The sequence below is a fragment of the Bos indicus genome, chromosome X (genome assembly GCF_029378745.1).
Source record: "Bos indicus isolate NIAB-ARS_2022 breed Sahiwal x Tharparkar chromosome X, NIAB-ARS_B.indTharparkar_mat_pri_1.0, whole genome shotgun sequence".
Classification (NCBI taxonomy): Eukaryota; Metazoa; Chordata; class Mammalia; order Artiodactyla; family Bovidae; genus Bos; species Bos indicus.
The window spans coordinates 94216070-94240264 of record NC_091789.1 but is presented as its reverse complement, the minus strand read 5'-3'; the positions used below and the strand labels follow the sequence as shown (position 1 = coordinate 94240264).

The 24195-nt window shown below is 39.8% G+C and overlaps 1 protein-coding gene across 2 annotated transcripts in view; it reads right to left on the bottom strand.

Moving 5' to 3' along the window:
* Positions 1–24195, bottom strand: part of CCNB3 (cyclin B3) — a 60076-nt gene that overhangs the window by 10130 nt on the left and 25751 nt on the right. The window contains exons 4-7 of one of the 2 annotated variants that reach the window (XM_070785192.1): positions 20430–20560; positions 15891–18666; positions 15007–15102; positions 13679–13771 (exon numbers count right to left, since the gene is read on the bottom strand). In XM_070785192.1, the coding sequence (XP_070641293.1) occupies positions 13679–13771; positions 15007–15102; positions 15891–18666; positions 20430–20560 (3096 nt within the window). The remainder of the gene's footprint in view (positions 1–13678; positions 13772–15006; positions 15103–15890; positions 18667–20429; positions 20561–24195) is intronic. The other variant, XM_070785193.1, reaches the window with a different exon arrangement.

Below are 24195 nucleotides of genomic sequence, written 5' to 3'. Positions count from 1 at the left end.
TAGCAAATAAGGCTATTAGCTGGATTCCACGCCTGCTTTTGCCTTGCCTGGAAGCTGTGTGTAGGCACACTTTGCACTCATGGTGGTCCTACACAATCCTCACTGAGGCTTCTTCCTTACACCACCTTGGGTTCTTAGGATTCAAAAACAATACAATGTATCGGTGAGGCTTCTTCCTTACACCACCTTGGGTTCTTAGGATTCAAAAACAATACAATCTATCAGATCTGACTCCATATTGGGTCTGTTTTTTTTTACTTTAACCTTTGTATTCTATTCCTTATTCTACAAGTTGATTAACTTGTAACTTGTTCAGAGATGTTGCCTATAGCTTAAAGCATACACAATGGCCTATTTGCAGGAATCCTGCCCTCCTCCCAGGCCTGAAACTAAAATAAATTCAGCTCAAAGGAAACATCCTGACTCAGCCCACCTGTAAAAGACTGCCAGAAAGAAGAAATTAACATACCTCCCCTGGCAGAAATCAGGACATATTTGCAACACCTTATGACCTTTTACTTTACCTCTCATCTCCCCCACTTATGGCCGCCTACTTAACCTCTCACCTCACCTACTCTTTGTTTCATCAAAGAAACTAGCATCCAGACCCTGGCAAGATGGTTCAGACTTGCAGCTTTCTGAATAAAGGTCACTATTTCTTGCCCCAACACCTCATCTCCTGATTTACTGCAGAATGAGCTTGGACTTGGTAACAGTCTAACACCTTAAACAATGTGTGAATCCCCTCTAACATCTCCACCAAATAGTTACTCAGTTTCTGCCACAGAACCTCCAAATATAACCTGGCTTTAACAGAAACCAGAACCTGGTTTTAACAGAAAATTCTTCTTTCTACTAAGTAGATATCACCCTTAATGTAAGCTTACTTACTTCTTTGGGCCTCCTTTTTCATTGGCTAATATTACTGACCGGAGGCTAGATAACCAAATGGAGGTCCATAAAAAGCACTGGAGAAGTGGATATATAACTGGATGGGCAAATAATTACCAGATAATGATTGAATACACTGGTTTAGCGATAGATATATTACATTTCTGAATAACAAATACCATGAAGCTTTTCTTATTGTTCCTGGGATATGGCCTGGATGTTCTCAGAAATCTGGCTTTATTAGTTTCCAACTGCTTCTGCAATAAATTATCACACTCAGCTGGTAAATAATCCACCCTGCAATGAGGGAGACCTGGGTTCGATCCTTGCATTGGGAAGATCCGCTGGAGAAAGGATTGGCTACCCAATCCAGTATTCTTGGGCTTCCCTGTGGCTCAGCTGGTAAAGAATCCACCCGCAATGCAGGAGACCTAGTTCGATCCTTGGGTTGGGAAGATCCCCTAGAGAAGGGAAAGGCTACCCACTCCAGTATTCTGGCCTAGAAAATTCACTAGTGGCTTAAAACAATACAGATTTATTACCTTACAGATCTGTTGGTCATAAGTCCACTGGGTTTGCTGAACTAAAAAAATCAAAGTGCAAAGTGGGGCTATGTTTCATTCTGAAGGTTCTAGTAGAGAATCTTTTTTAGTTTCTAGAAACTGCCCATATTCCTTGGTTTGTGGCCCCTTCCATCTTCAAAGCCAGCAGTGGCCGGCGGAGTCTTTCTCATACTGCATTACTCTCTGCCTATCTATTCCACATTTAACACTTGTGATTATAATTGGGCCCACTTGGATAACCTAGTATAGTCGCCCTACCTTAAATTCAGCTGATTATAATCTTAATTCCATAGTCTAATTTTCCATTCCCATAAGGTAACATACTCAGATTCTGAGGATTAGGATGCAGGCATTTTATTCTGCCTACTACGTTTTCCAAAGGGACATATAAGAAAGGGATGAGGAAAGTTCATGCAGATGAAGAGAATGACTATCACCTCTAAGTGTCAAGAAATTGAGGTCATATAATAACAGGGAAAAAAATGTAAAAATGAAAAACAGCAATTCTCTGAGGATGCCTTTGTGAGCAAACAACAAGGCTAGTGGATGCATAGCCTCCTTGCAGTACCTCACATAGGCACCTGGCCACCCATCAGTACATCATTATCAAATGATAACATCAAAAATAGGTAGTATCTGAATGAATTGTTGAAATGTGGAGTCAATAAATATTTAAATTAGCAGCTGTGTCAGTTACAGCACTCTTCCTTCCTTGAATGTGAGACGAGACTCTGCTAACATAACTACCACTTGGGACTACATGGAACAAGTCTAATCCTTCTTGTGACAGCCCTTCAGCTACTGTTTTAGTTATTCTGTTTCCTATACATCTTCATTCTAGACCAAATAACTTGACTTCATCTATTTTTCACATGATACAGTTTTTCTGACTGCTCAGAATCAGGCTTCAAATCAGGAGCCTAACTTTGTGCCAGTTAGAGAAGAGTGGGTAATTCCAACCAGCTACACAAAATGAGGACAAGAAGCTTTTCATCATAGGAGCAAGGTTCTCTCCCTCATGACTGCCTTTGTCAGGCATATCCTTCCAATTCTTCAAAAACAACTCTTTTCCATATCTGGAAATGGATAAGAAGAAACCAAAGGAAGTGATAAATCAATCAAAACTACAGAAAATAGAAAGATTACTCTTAACATTGAACTTAATATATGTTTTAAATATGTGTGTATGTATTCATATATGTTAGGAAGCATATATGATAAAATTCATCCCAAGTTCCAAAACTCAAAGACCACCTTCTATAAAGATGAATAAACAGAAAATCTACCAGATATATGAAAAAGAACAAGTAATTTACAGAAAAAATCTACCAGATGTGTGAAAAAGAACAAGTAATTTTTCAAGGAGAAATGCTTTGAGGAACCAGAGCAAGTGTCTTACGTATTGAAATCTTTTCACTCCAAAGATACAGAATAAACTTTTTAAAAGTAAACTCTCAGTGCACCAGCCCTGAGAACCCTGTCTCATGCATCAAACCTGGACTGGCAATCTACTTCACATATGGTAATATACATGTTTCAATGCTATTCTCTAAAATCATCCCACCCTCACCCCCTCCCACCAAGTCCAAAACTCTGTTCTTTACATCTGTGTCTCTTGCTGTCTTGCACTGGGATGACCCTGAGGGATCGGATGGGGAGGGAGGTGGGAGGGAGGTGGGAGGGAGGTGGGAGGGAGGTTCAGGATGGGGAACACATGTACACCCATGGCTGATTCATGGGAATGTATGGCAAAAACCACCACAATATTGTAAAGTAATTAGCCTCCAATTGAAATAAATTAATTGTTTTAAAAAGTAAACTCTCAACTAGATCTGAGAGGACACTCAATCTATGAAAAGAGAATACTCCAGGATCTAGAAAGACTAATTCTAATGAAAAAGTAGCTACATAAATAACATGCAATAGAGGCAGTGAACAGTATATTAGATTATGAAAAAAACCAAACCAATGATTCAAAGGCCACTTTAAGAAATTTTTCCAGAACTGAGAGGTAAAACAAAGTTGAGGATAATGAATAAAAACTTGAGACTCAAGGAGAACAGATTTTGGAGAGAGACACACACACACACGGGAAATCAAAATGAGAGAAAAATAATAAATAAAATTTTCTCTGAGCCAAAGAAAGACTGAACCTTTAGAGTGAAAGGACCCACAATATACCAGATAAAATTAAGGAAAACAGATCTACATATAGACATGTAAAAATAATTATTTATAGGGAAGGTAATATATTAAATAATAATCTGAATCTAAAAGTCTAGACTGCTTTGACTAAAAACAGGAGAAGAAATAAACTAAAAGTATGCAGGTTATCTCATCTTTCTTGAGAGTCAATTAATAGATCAGGTCCAAAGGGGTTAGTTAAGTAAGCAACAACAATATCCATATGGTAGAATATTATCTATAAGTATAGATCTACTTATATGGAAAGATTATTAAGGCTTATTAAGAGAAAAGAGCAAGTGGCACATGACCTAGTCATGCAACAAAAGATATCAAAAAACCCATACTCAGTAAAAAGCTATATTTTTATATATGTGTGTATGTATATGCATTCATGTATTCACATAATTCAACATTTTTAAAGAAAGGATAGTCAAAAACTTAATAGAAGTGATAAGACAAGATACATCCTAAATTATAGTTATCTCTGAGAAATAAGGATAGGGTAAAACAGTTGTTTTTGTACATACACACACACAAACGTATGAATACATATTTTAAACATGTAATAATTGTGTAGCTTAAAAAATTGTATAGAACAGAGTGGTCAAAGTGAGATGGAGGAGGTGAAGAAAGGCCAGGATAAATTAATTAAACAATGATTATGGGTGGTTATCACATTGCTCTTAGACTTTGATAAGTTAAGCAGAAAAAATAAATTAGCATATAAATTATACAATAATTAAGCCAAAATTAATTGATAGAATGATTCTTGTACCCTAAAGAGAATACATATTTTCTTCAAACATCAGTGAACTATTTACAAAAACCCATTATATCTGAAGCCATGAAGAAAATCTCATTAACTAAAAGAAGAAATTATCATTCAAGTCACATACTCAATACACAATACAATAAATCTAGATATTGGCAATAAAAGGATAAACTAAACAAACTAAAGACAAGCAATGCATTTGAAAAAATCATAAGCATTATTCTTAAAGAAAAAGCCTTGCTCAAAGGGAAAATAAAAATTGCAAATTATTGAGGAAAAACAAGATAGCTACAATACTATCTTTCAAAACTGGTAGGATATAGTCAGAACTTTACTTAGAAAAAGATATATAGTTTGGGGGCTTTTATTATGAAGTCAGAAAAACTTAAATTAGACTAAGCACTCATTTTAAGATGCCAGGGAAAAACAGCAAATAAAATTTAATAAAATAAGAATAAAATAAAAAAGATGAAAGCAGATGGTAATAAATTTCATTAAAAAGAAAGAGTTATATATTTATCCATGAGCTGGTTCTTTGACCAGAGGACTGAATCAATCTTTTTTGACGAAAACTGAGGAAAAAAAGGCATGGAAATACATGGGAGAGAGATAACACATCACACACATTTTGAATGAGAAAAGAAATAATTTCAAAGGATTGTAAAAGAATACCATATGCAATCTATAGTAATATCTGTGAAAATATCCATGAAATCAATGATTTTTAATGAAATATAAACTACAAAAATGACTCAAGAAGAGTAATAAGACCTTAGGTGTGAAACTTTCAAGATGGCAGAGGAGGAAGATGGGGAGATCACCTTCCTCCCCACAAATGTATCAAAAATACATGTGCACATGAAACAACTCATACAGAGCACCTTCTGAATGCTGGCAGAAGACCTCAGACTTCCAAAAAGGCAAGCCAATCTCCTCAGAATGAGGTAGGGCAAAAGATAAAGATAAAAAGAGACGAAGGAGTTTGGAACAGGGACCTGCACCCAGGGAGCGAGCCATGAAGGAGGAAAAGTTTCTGCACATTTGGACACCCCAGCACGGGTAGGGATAGGGGGAGCTTCAGACCCTCAAGGGTAATGCAGCAATGGGTGCTTGGAAGGCAAAACAGAGAGAATTCACCACAGAGATGTTGCCAACCAGCACTTCCCAGCCAAGAAGCAGCTTGCACACCCACCGTGGCAAGAGAGGGGCTGGGTGCTGAGGATTAAGACTTCAGGGCTCAGGCCACAGGGAGAGAACTGGGGTTGACTACTATGCAGATACTCTGAGGGGCTAGTACAACACAGCTGAGGGAGTCCAGGAAAAAGCCTGGGCCTCCCAGAGAGGCAAGAGTTTGTTGCTGCAAGAACCTCTCACTCCCCAAGCTCACAGATCCCAGGAACCCACTTCCGAGAATGCCATAGGTGGGGTAAGCAAGGGCTGTGAGCTGCGTGACCCCAGAGGAAGGTATGCCTGGCCACCACCAAAGTATGCCAAGCCAGCAAGAGTGCCAGAGGTGGAACTAGATGTGACTGCAGTTTACAATCCCAGAGGGAGAATGCAAGCTGACTGGCCACTGCTGAAGCCTCAAAGCCAGGGGGAGTGCCTGAGACAGGGACTAAATACCACCACTGCAGTCCCGACCACAGAGGTAGTAGCTGCCACCAAGCCATAAGCAGGCAAAGGTTACTGCCCACACCTTCCGGGGAGCCTAAACTGCTTGGCTCTGCCAAGGGACATACAACTCAAGGCCAATTCCTGTGAGAGAGCGCATGAACCACCTCCGACTTTAGCAACTTCCTGCAGGCCTGAGTCCCAGCAAACACTCTCCAAACACCCCAACTGTGGCTTTCATAACCCTCCCTCTCCACAGCCCAACTGAGCAAGTGAGCCCTAAAAAGCTGCTACCTTTGCCCCAACTAGTTTGGGTGGGGAACAGACACAACAGGGCGGCCTACAAGCAGAGGCAGGTCTAAAATCAAAGCAGAGCACCAGGGGCTGTGTGAGCAAAGAGGAAAGAGAAAGTGAAGTCGCTCAGTTGTGTCCGACTCTTTGCGACCCCATGGACACCAGGCTTCTCTGTCCATGGGATTTTCTAGGCAAGAGTACTGGAGTGGGTTGCCTTTTCCTTCTCCAGGGAACTTCCTGACCCAGGGATCAAACCCAGGTCTCCCACATTGTAGACAGACGCTTTACCATCTGAACAGCTGCAGCGGATTACACGCACACAATTAGGCTGAGACTGTGGAATTTGCAGGCAATTGTGGACTTTGGGAGCAAGCACAACCTGGAGTAAGGCCAGATCTGAGACTGGGCTGACCCCACAGCAGGTCCAGAGACCTTCCTAGAAATATAAGAGGACTTCCTCAGTACACAGACTGGCTGGTGTTCACTGTGTGGAGAGGACAATGGAGGAATTAGAGCACATTCTTCTTACTACCTCTCTCTCTCTCCCCCTATACACACACACACACACACATACACACATATATGTGTGTGTATATATATATTCTTCCTTTTTTGTATTGTTCTAATGTTGTTCTTTAGGAAAAGTAATACGTCAAGGCTGTATATTGTCACCCTGCTTATTTAACTTATATGCAGAGTACATCATGAGAAACGCTGGGCTGGAAGAAACACAAGCTGGAATCAAGATTGCCGGGAGAAATATCAATAACCTCAGATATGCAGATGACACCACCCTTATGGCAGAAAGTGAAGAGGAACTCAAAAGCCTCTTGATGAAAGTGAAAGTAGAGAGTGAAAAAGTTGGCTTAAAGCTCAACATTCAGAAAACTAAGATCATGGCATCTGGTCCCATCACTTCATGGCAAATAGATGGGGAAAGAGTGGAAACAATGGCTGACTTTATTTTGGGGGGCTCCAAAATCACTGCAGATGGTGACTGCAGCCTTGAAAATAAAAGACACCTGCTCCTTGTAAGAAAAGCTATGACCAACTAGACAGCATACTAAAAAGCAGAGATATTACTTTGCCAATAAAGGTCTATCTATTCAAAGCTATGGCTTTTCCAGTAGTCATGTATGGATGTGAGAGTTGGACTATAAAGAAAGCTCAGCACCAAAGAATTGATGCTTTTGAACTGTGGTGCTGGAGAAGACTCTTGAGAGTCCCTTGGACTGCAAGGAGATCCAACCAGTCCATCCTAGAGGAAATCAGTCCTGAATATTCATTGGAAGGACTGTTGCTGAAAGCTGAAACTCCAATACTTTGTCCACCTGATGCAAAGAACTGACTCATTTGAAAAGACCCTGATGCTGGGGAAGATTGAAGGCAGGAGGAGAAGGGAATGACAGAGGATAAGATAGTTGGATGGCATCACCGACTCAATGGACATGAGTTTGAGTAAACTCCGGGAGTTGGTGATGGACAGGGAGGCCAGGCGTGCTGCAGTCCATGGGGTCACAAAGAATCGGACAACTGAGCAACTGAACTGACCAAACTGAAAAGTACAATTGGGCAAGACACTTCAGAAGCATAGTTGTCTATACACAATTGGATAAATTCAATTTTTTAAAGCAAGAGATATTTATTGAGAGCCCCCCAAAATAGTTTCCTACACCCACAAAAATTTTAAATATGCATTTTGTTGGTCTAATACTTCTATTCCTAGTATTTATTCCAGAAAAACAAAAGTACATTTATGAGCAATGCAAATGTATGCCTGTTCACTACAGGGTTATTGGAAATAACCTGTATGTCCATTAATAGGAGACTGAGTAAATAATGCCAGTTGAAGAACAGAATACTACGGTCTAAGGCCATACCACCCTGAATACACCCGATCTCATCTGAACTTGGAAGCTGAGCAGGGTTGGGCCTGGTTAGTACTTAGATGGGAAAACAGAATACTTCACAGTTGACAAAATTGATGTAGAAATGTCAATTTAACTAGAAAGATATTTGCAATTACATGAGCATTGTTACATGAGAAAAAAAAGCAAGTCATAAAGAACTATGAAGAGGACATGATAATCCTAAAAATATATGCTCATATGCTCTGAACAACAGATTTTTCAAAATACACAAAGAAAAAAGTGACAAAACTGAAAAGAGAAATAGACAAATTCATAATCATAGTTGAAAACTTCAATACTCTTCTCTCAGTAACGGAATTAGTTCACGGAAAATCAGCAAAAATAATAAGGAAATTAACAACATGAACCAACTGAATCTAACAGACATGTTATAGAACACTCACTCCATCCAACACAGCAGAATACTTCTCAAGTGCACACGTAACATTCACCAAGACAGACCATATCCTGAACAATCAACCTTAAACTTTTTTAAATAATTAAAAATCATACAAACTGTTTTCTTTGACCACAGTGGAATTAAACTACAAATCGATAACAGAAAAATAATAGTGAAATCTCCAAACACTTAGAGATTAAACAAACTTCTAAATAGTTCAAGCAGTTAAAAGTGGTACTTAAGGAGAAATTATAGCAATTAGGTGCTTATATTAGAAAAGAAGAAAAGTCCTAAGACATCCCTGGTGGTCCAGTAGTTAAGAATCGGCCTGCCAATGCAGGGGACATGGTTTGATCCATGGTCTGGTAATATCCCACATGCCACGGGGCAAGTAAACCAGTGTGTCACAACTACTGAGTCCACTTGCCCTAGAGCCCATGCTCCACGAGAAGAGAAGCCCCCACAATGAGAAGCCCATGCACTCCACCTAGAGAGTACCCCTGCTCACTGCAACTAGAGAAAGCCTGCGCGACATCCAAGACACAGCACTACCGAAAATAAATAAATCTTTTTAAAGAAGAAAAGAAGTCCCAAATCAATAATCTACTCTTCTACCTCAAACTAGGAAAAGAGCAAATTAAATCCAAAGCAAGAGAAAGGAAACTGTGAAAATTAAAGCAGCTATCAGTTAAACTGATAACAGAAAAATAGAGAAAACAAATGAAACCAAAACCTGGTTCTTTGAAAAGATCAATAAAAATCATAAATTCCTAGCAAGATTGATAAAGCGAGAGAAGACACAAATTACTAAATATCAAGAATGAACGACTAAATAATCAGCAAATGCTATGAACATAAATCCAACAACTTAAATGAAAGGACCAATTCCTTGAAAATCACAGACTTCCAAAAGTCATCTGATATAATAACTTGAAAAATCACATAACTATTAAAGAAATTATATTCTTAGAGAAAATTCTTCAGAGAAAAGAAAAACCTTCAGGCCCAGATGGTTTTACTTGTGAATCCTACTAAACATTGAAAGAATAAAACATCAATGCTACACGTCTTCAAGAAAATAGAAGAGAATACTTTCCACATCATTTCATAAAACCAGTATCATTCTCATACCAAAACCAGAAAGTCAGTACCAAAAAACAGAAAAAAAACACTACAGACCAACATCCATCATAAACATAGATGCGATAATCCTCAACAAAATATTAGCAAATATAATCCAGAAATATATAAGAATGATATTCTAAAACTAAGTGGGGTTAAAACTATTTTGAAAAAAAAAAAAAAGACTAGAGTTGGAAGAATCACATTATGTAGTTTTAAGATTTATTATAAAACTACAGAACTAAAGACTGTGATATTGGCAAAGAGAAAGACACACAGATCAATGAAACAGAATGTAGAAAGAAGTATAGAAATAGGCCCACACAAATGAGGCAAATTGTTTTTTGGCAAAGGTCCAAAAACAATTCAGTGGAGAAGTATATTTTTCCACAAATGGTGTTAGAACAGTTAAACATTCATATGCAAGACAATGAACTGACTTCAAAACCTTCATACCTTATAGAAATTCAACTCAAAATGGATTATAGATTTAATGTTAAAGCTTTAAAACATTCATATAAAATATAGGAAAAAATTTCATGACCTAGGTTTAAGCAGAGTTCTTAAACATGACACAAAAAGCACAAGGCTTCCCTGGTGGCTCACATGGTAAAGAATCCGCCTGCAATGTGGGAGACCCGGGTTCAATCCCTGGGTTGGGAAGATCCCCTGGAAGAGGGCATGGCAACCCACTCCAGTGTTCTTGACTGGAGAATCCCCATGGACCAAGGAGCCTGGCGGGCTACAGTCCATAGTGTTGCAAAGAGTTGGACATGACTGAGCAACTAAGCATAGAAAGATAACATAGAAAAATTGAACTTTATAAAAATTAAAAACTTTTGCTCTATGAAAGACACAGATAAAAAAAAAAAAAAAACTGGTGGGATATATTTGTAAATCACACCTCCAACAAAGGATTTGTAACCAGAACATATAAGGAACTCTCATAACTTGACACAAAGAAAATAAACTATCCAATTTAAAACTGGGCAAAAGATACAGACATTTCATCAAAGATGACTTCATACAAACAAGTATGTTCAACATTATTAGCCCTTGAGGAAACACAAATTAGAACTATGGTGAGATTCCTCTATACGTCTATATGGTCAAAGTTTAAAAACAAACAATACTAAGTACTAACAAGGATGCAGAGCAGCTAGAACTCTCATATATTGCAGGTAAGAATGCAAAATGATAGTCACTCTGTAGCACTCTCTAATTAAGTTAAACATACATTTATCATATGACCCAGAAATCCCACTCCTGGGTGTTGATGTTGGAAAAAAAAAAACTTATATTGACATAAAACCCTGTACATTAATGTTTATAGACATTCTTCTCACAGTCTCAGAAACTGGAAGCAACTCAAAATGTCCTTTAATGGGGGAAGGTTTAAACAAACCTTGGTACATCCATACCATGGACTACTACTCAGCAATAAAAAGGAATGAACTGTTGATACACACAACCTGTATAGATCTCAAAGGAATTATGGTAAGTGATAAAAGTCAATCCCAAAAGGTTACACAGTATATGATTCCATTTATATACCATTCCTGAAATCACAAAATTACAGAAATGGAAAGCAAATTGGAAGTTTCCAGGGACAGGAAGGTGAGGGGAGGGAGATGGCTGTGGCTATAAAAGAGTAAAACAAGGGATCATTCTGGTGATGGAACAATTTTGTATTTTAACTGTGGTAGTCCCTTGGACTGCAAGGAGATCCAACCAGTCCATTCTGAAGGAGATCAGCCCTGGGATTTCTTTGGAAGGAATGATGCTAAAGCTGAAACTCCAGTACTTTGGCCACCTCATGCGAAGAGTTGACTCATTGGAAAAGACTCTGATGATGGGAGGGATTGGGAGCAGGAGGAGAAGGGGACGACAGAGGATGAGATGGCTGGATGGCATCGCTGACTCGATGGACGTGAGTCTCAGTGAACTCCGGGAGTTGGTGATGGACAGGGAGGCCTGGCGTGCTGCGATTCATGGGGTCGCAAAGAGTTGGACACGACTGAGCGACTGATCTGCTCTGATCTGATCTGATGGTGCTTATGAAACTTACATGTGTGATAAAATTATATAGGCTAAACACACACAGAAATAAGAGCATGCTAAGTCACTTCAGTTGTATCCGACTCTGTGCAACCCCATAGACGGCAGCCCACCAGGCTCCCCGGTCCCTGGGATTCTCCAGGCAAGAACACTGGAGTGGGTTGCCATTTCCTTCTCCAATGCATGAAAGTGAAAAGTGAAAGTGAAGTAGCTCAGTCATGTCCAACTCTTAGCGACCCCATGGACTCCTCGGTCCATGGGATTTTCCAGGCAAGAGTACTGGAGTGGGGTGCCATTGCCTTCTCCAGAAATAAGAGCATGTAAACTGGTAAAATATAAATAAAGCCTCTGGACCTTGACTGTGATATTATATGACAGTTATGCAAAATGTTACCACTGGGAGAAACCAGGTGAAGGGTACACAGGACCTCTCTATATACTATTTTTTTTTGCACCTTCTTGTGAATCTATTATTTAAAAATATTAAAAGTTCATAGAACTGTATACCAAAAGTCAATTTTACTAATTATTTTAAGATATAAAAATTAAAGTTATAAAAGTAATATATATAGGAACACATTTTCTACAACTGTGATTCTCTATCAAAAGTATATATTAGCATGGCTTATGGAACTTAAAAAATATATGATAAGTCTCAGACGGGACCTGGGCATCTGACTCTGTGATCAGTGTACCATTTTTAAAATGGGGGCATAATAAACACACATGAATATTAACACTCTTTGTAGGTTGTGGGATCATAAGTAATTATAATTTCTTACTTGGCTATAATAAATGTGAATTTTTGTGCAATAAAAATAACAAAAACCTTTTTTAAAAAATTCAGTTCTTCATTCCAGCTGGTATCTCTAAAACAGTCAAACATGACTTAGCAACTAAACAACAACAAACAACTACTCCTAGTTTCATGCCATCTGTGAATTTGATGAGATGATCCTCTCCGTTCTCCTCTATATCATTTAGAAAAAATGTCAATCAAAACAAATTCCACTGGCAGTCTACTAGAAATCTCTTTCTTATTTGGTAATGATCAGCAATATTTGTGATCAATTTTACTTATTTAAGATCTACTCAGATTCTACTTTATCTAGTTTACTATTTTTCATCATTTCCATAGAATGACATTTTCATGCTTTGCTGATGTTCAAATATACAATGTTTACCACATTTCCCTGGTTTGTCACTCCAAAGTGAGCCTGAGCCATTACTCTGGTATTTAAAGGATGTTTAACAATATCACCTTTTCTTCTGCTGAGCACAGACTATGCCTTTTATGTCCTTGCAAACTCCAGAGCAACTCCTTCAATTCTATTCATTCAACAAATATTCACTGACACCTACAACATCCAGGTACTATTACACCTTCATTAGTGTAAAGTAATAATTAAGTATTCACAACAATATTCCCTCAACAGTCAACTCTGAACAAACAGCCATCTGCCCTGTTTGGGGCTATACTGTCCTTCCTATTACTCATCCCATCCAAAGCTTGAAAGACTTTGTCACTGACCCTTATCCAATCACTACATATACTTTTACAAGATTTTGAGAATGACTGAACTACCATGCCATGATTACCTTTTCTATAAATCTCTCTCCTTCCACTGGTTTCTCACAGTGTCTTATTAATAGCATTCTTACATTACTTAGTATATTCTACTTTGTATTATTCTTACCTGCCTGCATGTCTTATCTTGTCCCCTAGGTCATAAGCTTCCTGAGGGCAGGAATCCTGGCTTATTCAGCTCTGGAGACCCAGTAAACTTTTACTGTTTGAGACCTGGCAATGCTGAGTGAATAATCAATAAAGAGAATAGCAGCCCCTTAAGGCAGCAGTTGTCAGGCTTACCTGCACCTCCACCAACCAGTCCACAAGAATGGCCCTCATGTCACTGTCGATATCAGTCTGCCTGGTCATATATTTATTAAGTACAAACTTTTCCTGGCAGTAAGAAAGAAATATTAACAGATAAACTCTTCTTGTAGTTCAAAATTATAACTTAGGAAAAGCTATAAGCAACTAATATCTAAAAACAAATTATAACAACATAAGTAATTTCTTTATAGTTCTAACTCATTATTTTTAGCTGGTATCAGATAGAGCCAGAGCAAAGTATCCTTTCCCAGACAAGGTCAGTTATCCTTGGGAAATGAACACACATGATATTCAAGTGTCAGGGTGGATATTGAGGAGTCTAGCAGAATATGAAATATAGGCAGAAATACACCTATGACTATAGATGAATACCAACAAGATTCTGCCCCTTCTTTGCAATTCAATCAAAAGCACAATACCATGCTGTATAGAGGAGTCGTTCTCAAACTCTAACATACATATTTGAAAGGTACTTGAGGATCTTTAAAATTTAGAAAGTCTGGGGTGAGGTTAGGTTTCTGCATTTCTAACAAGATCTTAAGTGAAACCAATACTGTTGAGCTAAGGCCCACACTTTTAGTATAGCAAAATTATCTCTTGCTTCTTCCAAGATATACTAGACAAAGTACAGGCTCTGGAGTCAGTTCATCTATTACCACATCTCTAGAGAGAAGATGAGACATTCATCATTCCTCTTATGAATGGCCTGCTAAAATTCATAACCCTGGTTCCATCTGTTCCACTGAGAGAGAGAAGAAAATTTGGAATTGATGAACATTAGTGGTAAAGGAGACTGGCAGATTTGAAAGGAGAAAGAACATTTCACCAGGTTGGAAAGCTGGAACAAAGAGTCTGGTTTTATATGCAATGCCAGAAAACTGCATAGAGAAGGGGAAAGATCTCTAAGAACAGTCACTCAGAAAGAGCTCACTTGACAATTTGTGTGTCTGAGATTACCTCCTAAGCAATTAGAGGTGCGGGCTTATGGTTTCTAAGGTAATCAGACTCTAGTTCATATCCCAGATCTACTACACACTAGTTGTTTTGACTGAGCAGTTTCCCCCAACTATAAAAAGGAGATAATAATACCTACCATCATGAAGCTATTGGGAGAATTAAACAAGATAATGTTTATAAATCCTTTAGCATAATGTTTAACTCATAGTATGCTACCAGGAGACATCAGTTGCTACTGTTATTATTTTCCTCATCATTATTATCTCCCCTTTAAAGCTGCATTTGAAGGATGGAGGAAATGAGAACTGGAAAATCATTTCCCCTCACCCCCATCCCCTACATACCTCTCTTTTCTTCATGTAACTGAAAATATCCTTAGCATATACTGAGCTGAAAAATGGGTCACTGCAGTCTATGTCAGTATTCCCCAGTGGGATCACCTGTTTGGAAATCATCAAAAAGATACATTAGGGAAAAGATTCCAAGAGAAGCTTAGCACACACACATAAAAAATTACTCCTTTCTTCCCACTTGTATCTTCAGCTCAAGCTTTTGCCCTGTAATCTGCATACTGTTGAGTAACCAAGAAATACTTAATCCTTGTACATACCTGCTCTGCCCTAAGAACCAGGCACTATTATTACAGGTAAGCACAAGATTCTCCAAGAAAAACACTGTGATCTTACAATCTTCCAGCTTATGTCACCTGTCATGTTTCAATGCTTTGATCGGGCCCAGTTCATCTTGTTAGCTTTTTCCTCCCTTCTATATCTTTAATCAAGTTATTTTGCCTACATCCAGGTTGTTTCTCCTCCCAGGTACCAAATCTCATCTCATTTCCCTTCTAATTTACAACTTATAAACAATCTTCCTTGGAAGATGCCTCTGTGAATTTAACTCATCTTTAGCTAAGGTCCTATGTAATGCAGATTGCAATTACTAAGAAAGGCAATTTCCTGAAATTATCTAACCACTACTGAAATACACACACACACAGAGTATTCCAGACCCTTGAGGGTGTCCCTGGAATAAATACTTTCTAGTGGCTCAGGTATATCACTATGCCAATCATGAAGTCAAGAGATTCTACAAGGCCAGTTTGGTTTAATATCACTTACTATATACAACTCAATTGCTTAGGAAGGCAAAAAAAATCTCTTTGCTAGCAGCCACCTCCAAGACAACAAAGAACACTTCATCTAATTTAAGAAGAAAGAAAGCAGAATACCTCTTGCTGTGATTTTTTGTCGGAAGATGAGAAAGGTTTATCGGAATTGGATTCACAAGTACTGGACTTGCTTATGATACTGGAAGACATGGTGATGGTGTTGGACAAGCCTGTTCCAGATTCAGGGATGGTGGTGGACACATCTGGGCTGGTTTCAATTTGCAGGGTGCAATGTTTGAGAAAGGTGTTTTCTTTGTGAGCGAGAGTCTTTTGCAAGGCCAATGGCTCCTTCCAGACAGCGTCCTTCTCAATCGTGGAATTCTCCTGCAAGGCCAAGGACTCCCTCAGGATCGTCTCCTTTTCAACGCTGGACTTCTCCTGCAAGGCCTGTGGCTGCTTAATAATGCACTCCTCTTCACTGGTGATGTTCTCTTGCAAGGTCGACTGCTTTTTCAAGAGGAACACCTCCCCCTGAGCAGTGGGCTGCTTCTTAAAAGATGATTGTCCCTCTATGCTGGCTGCTGCCTTGGGGGAGAGCTTTTCCTTCAGAACCAATGGTTTCTCGAAAAAGAATTTCTCTTCAGTGGTGCTTTTCTTCTGCAAAGCCAATGACGTCGAGAAGTCCACTTTGGTATCGGTCTTCTGCAAGACTAAGGACTTCTCCATGGTCAACAGTTCTTTGATATATGATTCTTCTTGAGTGGCAATATTCTCCTGTAAGGTCAATGGCTTCTTTGAGAGGGATGCCTGTTGCAGAGAGGTGTGTTTCTCTTTCAATACAGATGGACCCTGGAAGAGGAGCTCCTCTTCAGTTGTAGACGTTTTTTTTAAGGGAAATAACTTCTTAAAGAGTGACTCCTCTTCAGAGGTGGTCTTCTCTATGACGGTGTTCCACTGAGTGATTTGCCTCATTTTTGGAGATAATGGTGTCTTGGTAAGAACTGCCTCATCAGTTGAAGACTTCTTCCTAGATGATACTGGCATCATAAAGGAATTCTTACCTTCACCAATCATATTCTGCAACCCCAACAGTTCTTGCCAGATAGACATTAGTGTTTGAGTGGCACACGTTTGCTTCATTAAAGATGATGACTCCTTGGTAGAGACTGCCACATTTGTGGTATGTGTCTTCCTAAATGATAGTGGCTCCATAAGAAATTCATCTTTACTGTCTATTCTCTCCTGTAATGCCCATGGCTTTTTCAAGGGGGCCACATCCCCCTGAGTGGTGTGCTTCTCTTGCAGTGCAGATGGTTCCTTCAAGAGGGACTCCACCTCAGTGGTAGGCTCCTTAATGAGTGATTTCTCTTCAGAAATGGTCTGCAATACTAGTGGCTTGGTCAAACAGGACTTAGCCTGAGTGGTACACTTATTCTTTAAAGATAACAGCATATTGGTGGAGGTTGCCTCCCCAGTGGTAAACTTCTTAAAAATCAAAGTCTCCTTTTTAAGTGATTCCTCCTCAGTTGGAATCTTTTGCAAGACCAAGGGCTTCTTCAAGATGGATGCCTCCTCTAGAATGGTGTGCTTACCCTGCAATGCTGATGGCTCTTGGAAAAGGGATTCCTTAGTGGTAGGCGGCTTCTTAAAGGGTAATGGCTCCTTAACGAGTGACTTCTCTTCAGATGTGACCTTCTGCAATACTAGTGGCTTCTTCAAGTGGTACATCTTCTCCTGAGTAGTACACTTCCTCTTTAAAAGTAGTGGCTTCTTGGGAAGTGTTGCCTCCTTAGTAGTATGAGTCGTCCTAAAGGAAAGTGGCTCCATAAGAAAATCATCTTCATCATCTTTCTTCTGCAATGCCCATGGCTTCTTCACAAGTGTCACTGCTCCATCATCAGTATGCTTCTCTTGCAACACTGAGAGGTCCTGGAAGAGGGACTCCTCCTTAGGGGTCGGCTTCTTTTTAAAGGACAGCAACTGGCTAATGAATGCATTCTCTCCAGAGGTGGTCATCTTTGAGTAGGTCATCTTCCTCTTCCTCTGAGTAGTACACTTTTTATTTAAAGGTAATGGCCTCATGGTGAAGGTTGTCTCCTCAGTGGTAGATTGCTTCTTAAAAGCCAATGGTTCCTTAAAAAGTGATTTGTCTTCAGTGTCAATCTTCTCCTGAAAGGCCAATGATTTCTTCAAGATGGATATTTCTTGTTCAGAGGTGTGCTTTTCTTGCAATGCAGGTGGTTCCTGGAAAAAGGACTCCTTCTCAGCAGTAGGCTTTCTCTTAAAAGACTCCTTAGTAAGTGGCTTTTCTTCAGAGGTGGTCTTCTGCAGTACTAGAGGATTTTTGCTACAGGACATCTTCCTCTGAGTGGTATACTTTTTGTTTAAAGATGATAATGGGTTGGTGAAGGTTGCTTCCTCAGTTTTAGGCTTCTTCCTAACATTCTGGAGCTCCATAAAGGAAGAATCCTCTTCAACACTGACATCGTGCAAGGCCAACTCCTCCCCTGAGCAGGACTGCTTTCCCTGATATGGGCACATATTCTTTAAGGATAATGTCCTGTTGGTGATGGCTGTCTCCTCGGTTTTACACTTCTTCCCCAAAATCATTGGCTGTACAACATCACTGTCACTCTTCCCCTGCAAGGACAGTGGCTTCTGCAAGAGGGACACTACCCCCTGATCTGTGCACTTCTTTGAAGATAATGACCTCTTCATGAGGACTGCATCCTCAGAAGTGGGTTCCTCTTTTAAAATGAATGGCTCTTTGAAAAGAGATGCTTCCTCAGTATTGGGTGTCTTGGAGCTGGTAGACATACCCAGAGTGAGCAGATTATCTATAATGTTTGGCATCATGGTGGTTGACACTACTATTGGTGAGAGTTCTACCTTACATCTGCAAAGGAAACAAAGTCTGGGTGAGAAGAACGTAGTTCCTAGAATCCTTACCTATCATTTCATTTTGTCACTGAAGTGAAGTCGCTCAGTCATGTCTGACTCTTTGTGACCCCGTGGACTGTACCCTACTAGGCTCCTCCGTCTGTGGGATTTTCGAGGCAAGAATGCTGGAGTGAGTTGCCATTTCCTTCTCCAGGGGATCTTCCCGACCCAGGGATCAAACCCAGGTCTCCTGCATTGTAGGCAGACACTTTACCATCTGAGCCACCAGGGAAGTGTTCACTACATTTTGTCACTACACTTACTAAATGTATGGAAAGGGAAAGGACTGCAACCCCAAGAGACAGACTAGAGGGTAAAAATCAATGGGTAACACAGTAAATCTACTAAGTAGCATAGTGTATAGTTTCTATGATCTAGGTCCTCACACTTTTCTTTAAAAAATTCCCCCTGAAATCCTTATCTTGCTTTTTCATATATGACTTATTACCTTTATTTATATAAAAAGGCTTTTATTATAATACTTAGCACACTGTATGAGTGATTTGCTTATGTATCAGTTTCTCTCACTAGCTGCATTTGTCTTTGTCTATCAGCACTAGACATCTGGTGAAATTCAGATTGAAATTAATATTGTTTCAGGCTTATGAGAGAGGATTATAAGAGAGAGGCTTATAAAAGGCTTATGAAAGCTTATAAGAGAAAGTTGGTCTGGTACTTAATGCTCATGGTATCTAATCATATTCCCTTCACCCTAGGCCATTCACAAGATGCTTTCCCAGTGAAGGTAATAAAAAGACCAAAATAAACATTTGTTGACATGTGTCAGATGCAAAGCTTTGTTTTGAATAGGACTGCACTTCAATTAGAATGATTAACCTGGTGTGACCAAATCACTGGATGACTAAAAATCAGAACAAGAAAAGAGAATTATTGGTAAATATGATCGATCTGAACAAAAGTACCTCAAAAAAACTAGATATTATATGATTCCATTTATACGAATCATCCAGAGAAGACATATCCACAGAGGTATATCCATAACAGATAGTAGACTGGTGGGTGTCTGGAGCTGGGAAGGGGTGGGGAGGAAGACAGAAAGGGGGACTGGGAAATCTATTCTTCCTAAAAGAAGTAATTCCCACTGGAATAGGAAAAGATATAGAAAGGTCTTACTCCACTTTCTAACTCTTCTTCCAATAAAAGTTTTCCTAGGAGTAAATCCTTTTTCCCAAATCCTAGGTGAGAATACTCATATCTACTTGCAGAACCTGTGATCAGTTCCCTAAAAACAGCTGGAAAATACACATTTTTGGCCTAAGGAGACAGTAATTTCTCTAGAGTAACAAGAAACAAGCCTCCCCCTAAGGCTTCTTATGGGATAAGCAGACTGGCAAGCTATTAATCAGCTGCTGAGAATCCCCTGAAAATTGGCTCGAGCCCAGACTTGCTTAATCAGGGACTGAATCACCAAAAGAGAGAAAATATGAACACAAGATCTCTTGGCAAATTCCTCAACGACAACAGCTCTTTCAATATGCACACAACATGGGGGTGAGGGGCAGAGGGAGGGAGGGAGGGAGAGACAAGAGGCCTGAAATTCTTTAGCAACTTAGACCATCTAAGCACCCAGGGTTAATATAGTACTCACCACTGTGGCTCACTAACAATGTTCTCAATGGGAACAAAAGGCAGTCAAAAGGATGTCACTCCCTCTCCTTTAACATCTAAAGCAATGCCATCTGAGTTCCCTCTACTCACCTTTTTATATTCATCTTATTGTTTTCAGGCAACCTATTAGCAGATGTGTTCCTGTTTCTCTTCTTGGAAGTATCTTTAACAAACTCATTATTGGCTTCCTTCTTGGGCTGGACAGGTTGACTTTGAGGAGCCTGAAAAAAAAAGGTGGGGGGTGGTGATCAGGAGAAGGAAACAAGGAAATGGAGAGAGAAAACTTCAAATTATTCAGAAAGTGGTTCTTATAGGAAAGTCCTGACCCACGTCCTCACCCTGGACGCCTTGTTTGAGTGTTTTCAGAAACACCAATCAAAATATCTCTCAACCAGTATGGTTCTGGTGCCAACTAATCATGATGGAAGCTAGCGGTACAATAGTCCTGGTTCAGTTCAGTTCAGTTGCTCAGTCGTGTCCAACTCTTTGCGACCCCATGAATCGCAGCACGCCAGGCCTCCCTATCCATCACCAACTCCCGGAGTTCACTCAGATTCACGTCCATCGAGTCAGTGATACCATCCAGCCATCTCATCCTCTGTCGTCCCCTTCTCCTCCTGCCCGCAATCCCTCCCAGCATCAGAGTCTTTTCCAATGAGTCAACTCTTCGCATGAGGTGGCCAAAGTACTGGAGTTTCAGCTTTAGCATCATTCCTTCCAAAGAACACCCAGGACTGATCTCCTTTAGAATGGACTGGTTGGATCTCCTTGCAGTCCAAGGGACCCTCAAGAGTCTTCTCCAACACCACAGTTCAAAAGCATCAATTCTTCAGCGCTCAGCTTTCTTCACAGTCAAACTCTCACATCCATACATGACCACAGGAAAAACCATAGCCTTGACTAGACGGACCTTTATTGGCAAAGTAATGTCTCTGCTTTTGAATATGCTATCTAGGTTGGTCATAACTTTCCTTCCAAGGAGTAAGCGTCTTTTAATTTCATGGCTGCAATCACCATCTGCCATGATTTTGGAGCCCCAAAAATTAAAGTCTGACACTGTTTCCCCATCTATTTCCCAAGAAGAGATGGGATCAGATGCTATGATCTTCGTTTGCTGAATGTTGAGCTTTAAGCCAACTTTTTCACTCTCCTCTTTCACTTTCATCCTGGTACATATTAGCTATATAGCAACACTCAGTAATTTCAAGATATATAGGATATAGTGTTGATCTCCATACTAGCTGGCAAATTCCCAAAAAGATATTCTGTAAACGTCACATTCCATTTGACCCCATAAGACGTTCAGAGGGGGGAAAAGACCATATAACTGGCTTTGCTGCCTGAGAATGCCAAGATCAACTAACATTTCAGGGTAGACCTCTAACACATCACTATCTGTGATACATCTATCCCATCCCACTGAGGGGATATTTATTTAACATGGGGCTCTGGGGAGCTCCACCAAAAACTCTAATCATGACTAATTCTATTAAACAGAAGAAGAAATCATGGGACTGTGAATAACATCAATTAAAAAATCATTTTAAAGGTTATGCCTTTAAAATAAAACAAACTGAATCTAATTATATTCCAAATAAATACCATAACTACACTGAAGGACAAATGAAAGAAAACAGAAGAAAATACAAGAAACAGCTAATCCAAGTAAACACAGGCTATATACCCTCAGTATATACATTCTCAATCAGGATGGGTTTCTGGGGTGGTAGGGAATATCACAAATAAATCTGGAACTCTTTTTAATAGGTGGGTTTATTATGGTAGTGTGGAACAAGTAATTCTGAAACTTTTAGATGTATTATACTATTGAGTAAATATGTTGATGATCTTAGGAACCATTGTTCTCACTGTAAAGAAGGAACATACAAATATGGATTGAGGAATATAAGAAAGAATCCTGTGCATTGGAATGGGAGCTGTGTAGACTCATGATTTCTTACACAGGTATATGTAATGATACAGATATATATGATATATCATATATATGTGATATATGATACATATTATATATTATGATATATATATACATCTGAATATATAGGAGTGTATTACTTGTATATATAGATATATGTGTGTGTGTGTATATCTTTAAGTACAGATATGTGTGTATGTATAATGTATATGTGGGCTTCCCTGGTGGCTCAGCAGTTAAAGAAGCTGCCTGCCAATGCAGGAGTCCCAGTTTCATGCCTGGGTCAGGAAGATCCCTTGGAGAAGGAAATGGCAACCCACTCCAGTTTTCTTGCCTGGAGAATCCCATGGACAGAGAAGCCATGTCAGGCTACAGTCCATGGGGTCACAAAGAGTTGGACATGAATTAGTGACTAAAAGAACAATAAATATATGTATTACATCCAGATATTTCCTAACTCTCCGCAAAAAGGGCAGGAAAAGCAGATACCCCAGTAGCACACCTAATACTGAGAGCTTGGTCTCTAGTACTATTCCCCACTCAAAGGAGCAGGAATTCTTTGGAAAAACAGTTGACTCCCTGTCTGAGATAAAAATAAGCACATGATGAGTCTGAGACATCCTGTTACGCTGGAATGAAAATGCTCAAAAAAATGATGAGAGTATGTCACCAAGACACAATAATTAGATTCAAGGGGACCCTAGTGGCCAATTTGAACACCAAAATAACATAATAATGAACAACAAACCACTGAAAAATAAAAATTCGTAAGTCTATATTACTAATAAATAGGGAAGAAGGGAATGCTCTGCTTATAGAATGCCAAGGGCTGATTGGTAAATGGGGAGCAAGAGCTATAGCTGGAAAAATCACCATAAAGACTGGGTTAGGCAAAAATCATCAATGGATACTAAATCTAGGGGGCATGTTGATGAAAAGCAGTTATTTGCAGGCTCTTAAGAGTGTGTCCCACAGACAGTTGCAAGAGGGAAAAAAACAGTCATTATACAGCAGAGAAACCAGACATCTTGACTGGGTGATCAAAATTAACCTCACCAGTGAGTGACAGATGGACATTGTATGCCTCCAGCTGTGATACCCTAAGGACAGACCATCACCTATACAGTACTCCAGTCAAGTACGTATAACACCAATCTAATCCCATGGACACATTAGAAAAACATAAAATGAGGAATGTTCTATTTTTAAAAGAGGAGTTGAGTGGGACTTTATTCTTAAAAAATGTCATAAAAAACAAAGAGAAGCTATGGAAGCATTCCAGATTAAAAGAAGCTAGAGACATGACAAGTAAACAACCCTAGACTGGATCCTTCCCTGGAGGGGGAAAAATGCTTATAATGTTGAATTTACAAAGTCAATGGGAAGGATGGGAATATGGGCAATAAATTACATAAAAACATTACATCAGTGTAAACTTATGAAGTTGACTGCACTATGGTTATATAAGACTACTTCTCTGAGGTAATATACACTGAAGTACTTAGGGGTAAAGGGCAATGATGTATGTAAGAAAATGGGATAAAATGTTAATAATAGGTACCTAAGTAAAAGGTACAGATTGTATAGGCGCGGGCAGCTGCGACCGGCGCACTTCAGCGCACTTAAGCGCGGCCGAGAGGAGCTACCCCACGTCCAAGGTCAGGGGGCAGAAACCAGGAGGTCCCCATGCCCGAAGGGCGGCGGCCAAGAGGAGTTACCCCACATCCGAGGTCAGGGGCAGTGGCCGAGAGTGCCAGGCTGAGACGGCGCAGGAACGGCAGAGAAGAGCTACTCCAAGTCCGAGGTCAGAGGCGGCCGCCGAGAGGAGCTACCCCGCATCTGAAGTCAGGGGCGGCGGCCGGGAGGAGCTACCCGACGCCCCCACGCCCGAGGCCAGGGGCGGCGGCCAGGAGGAGCTACCCC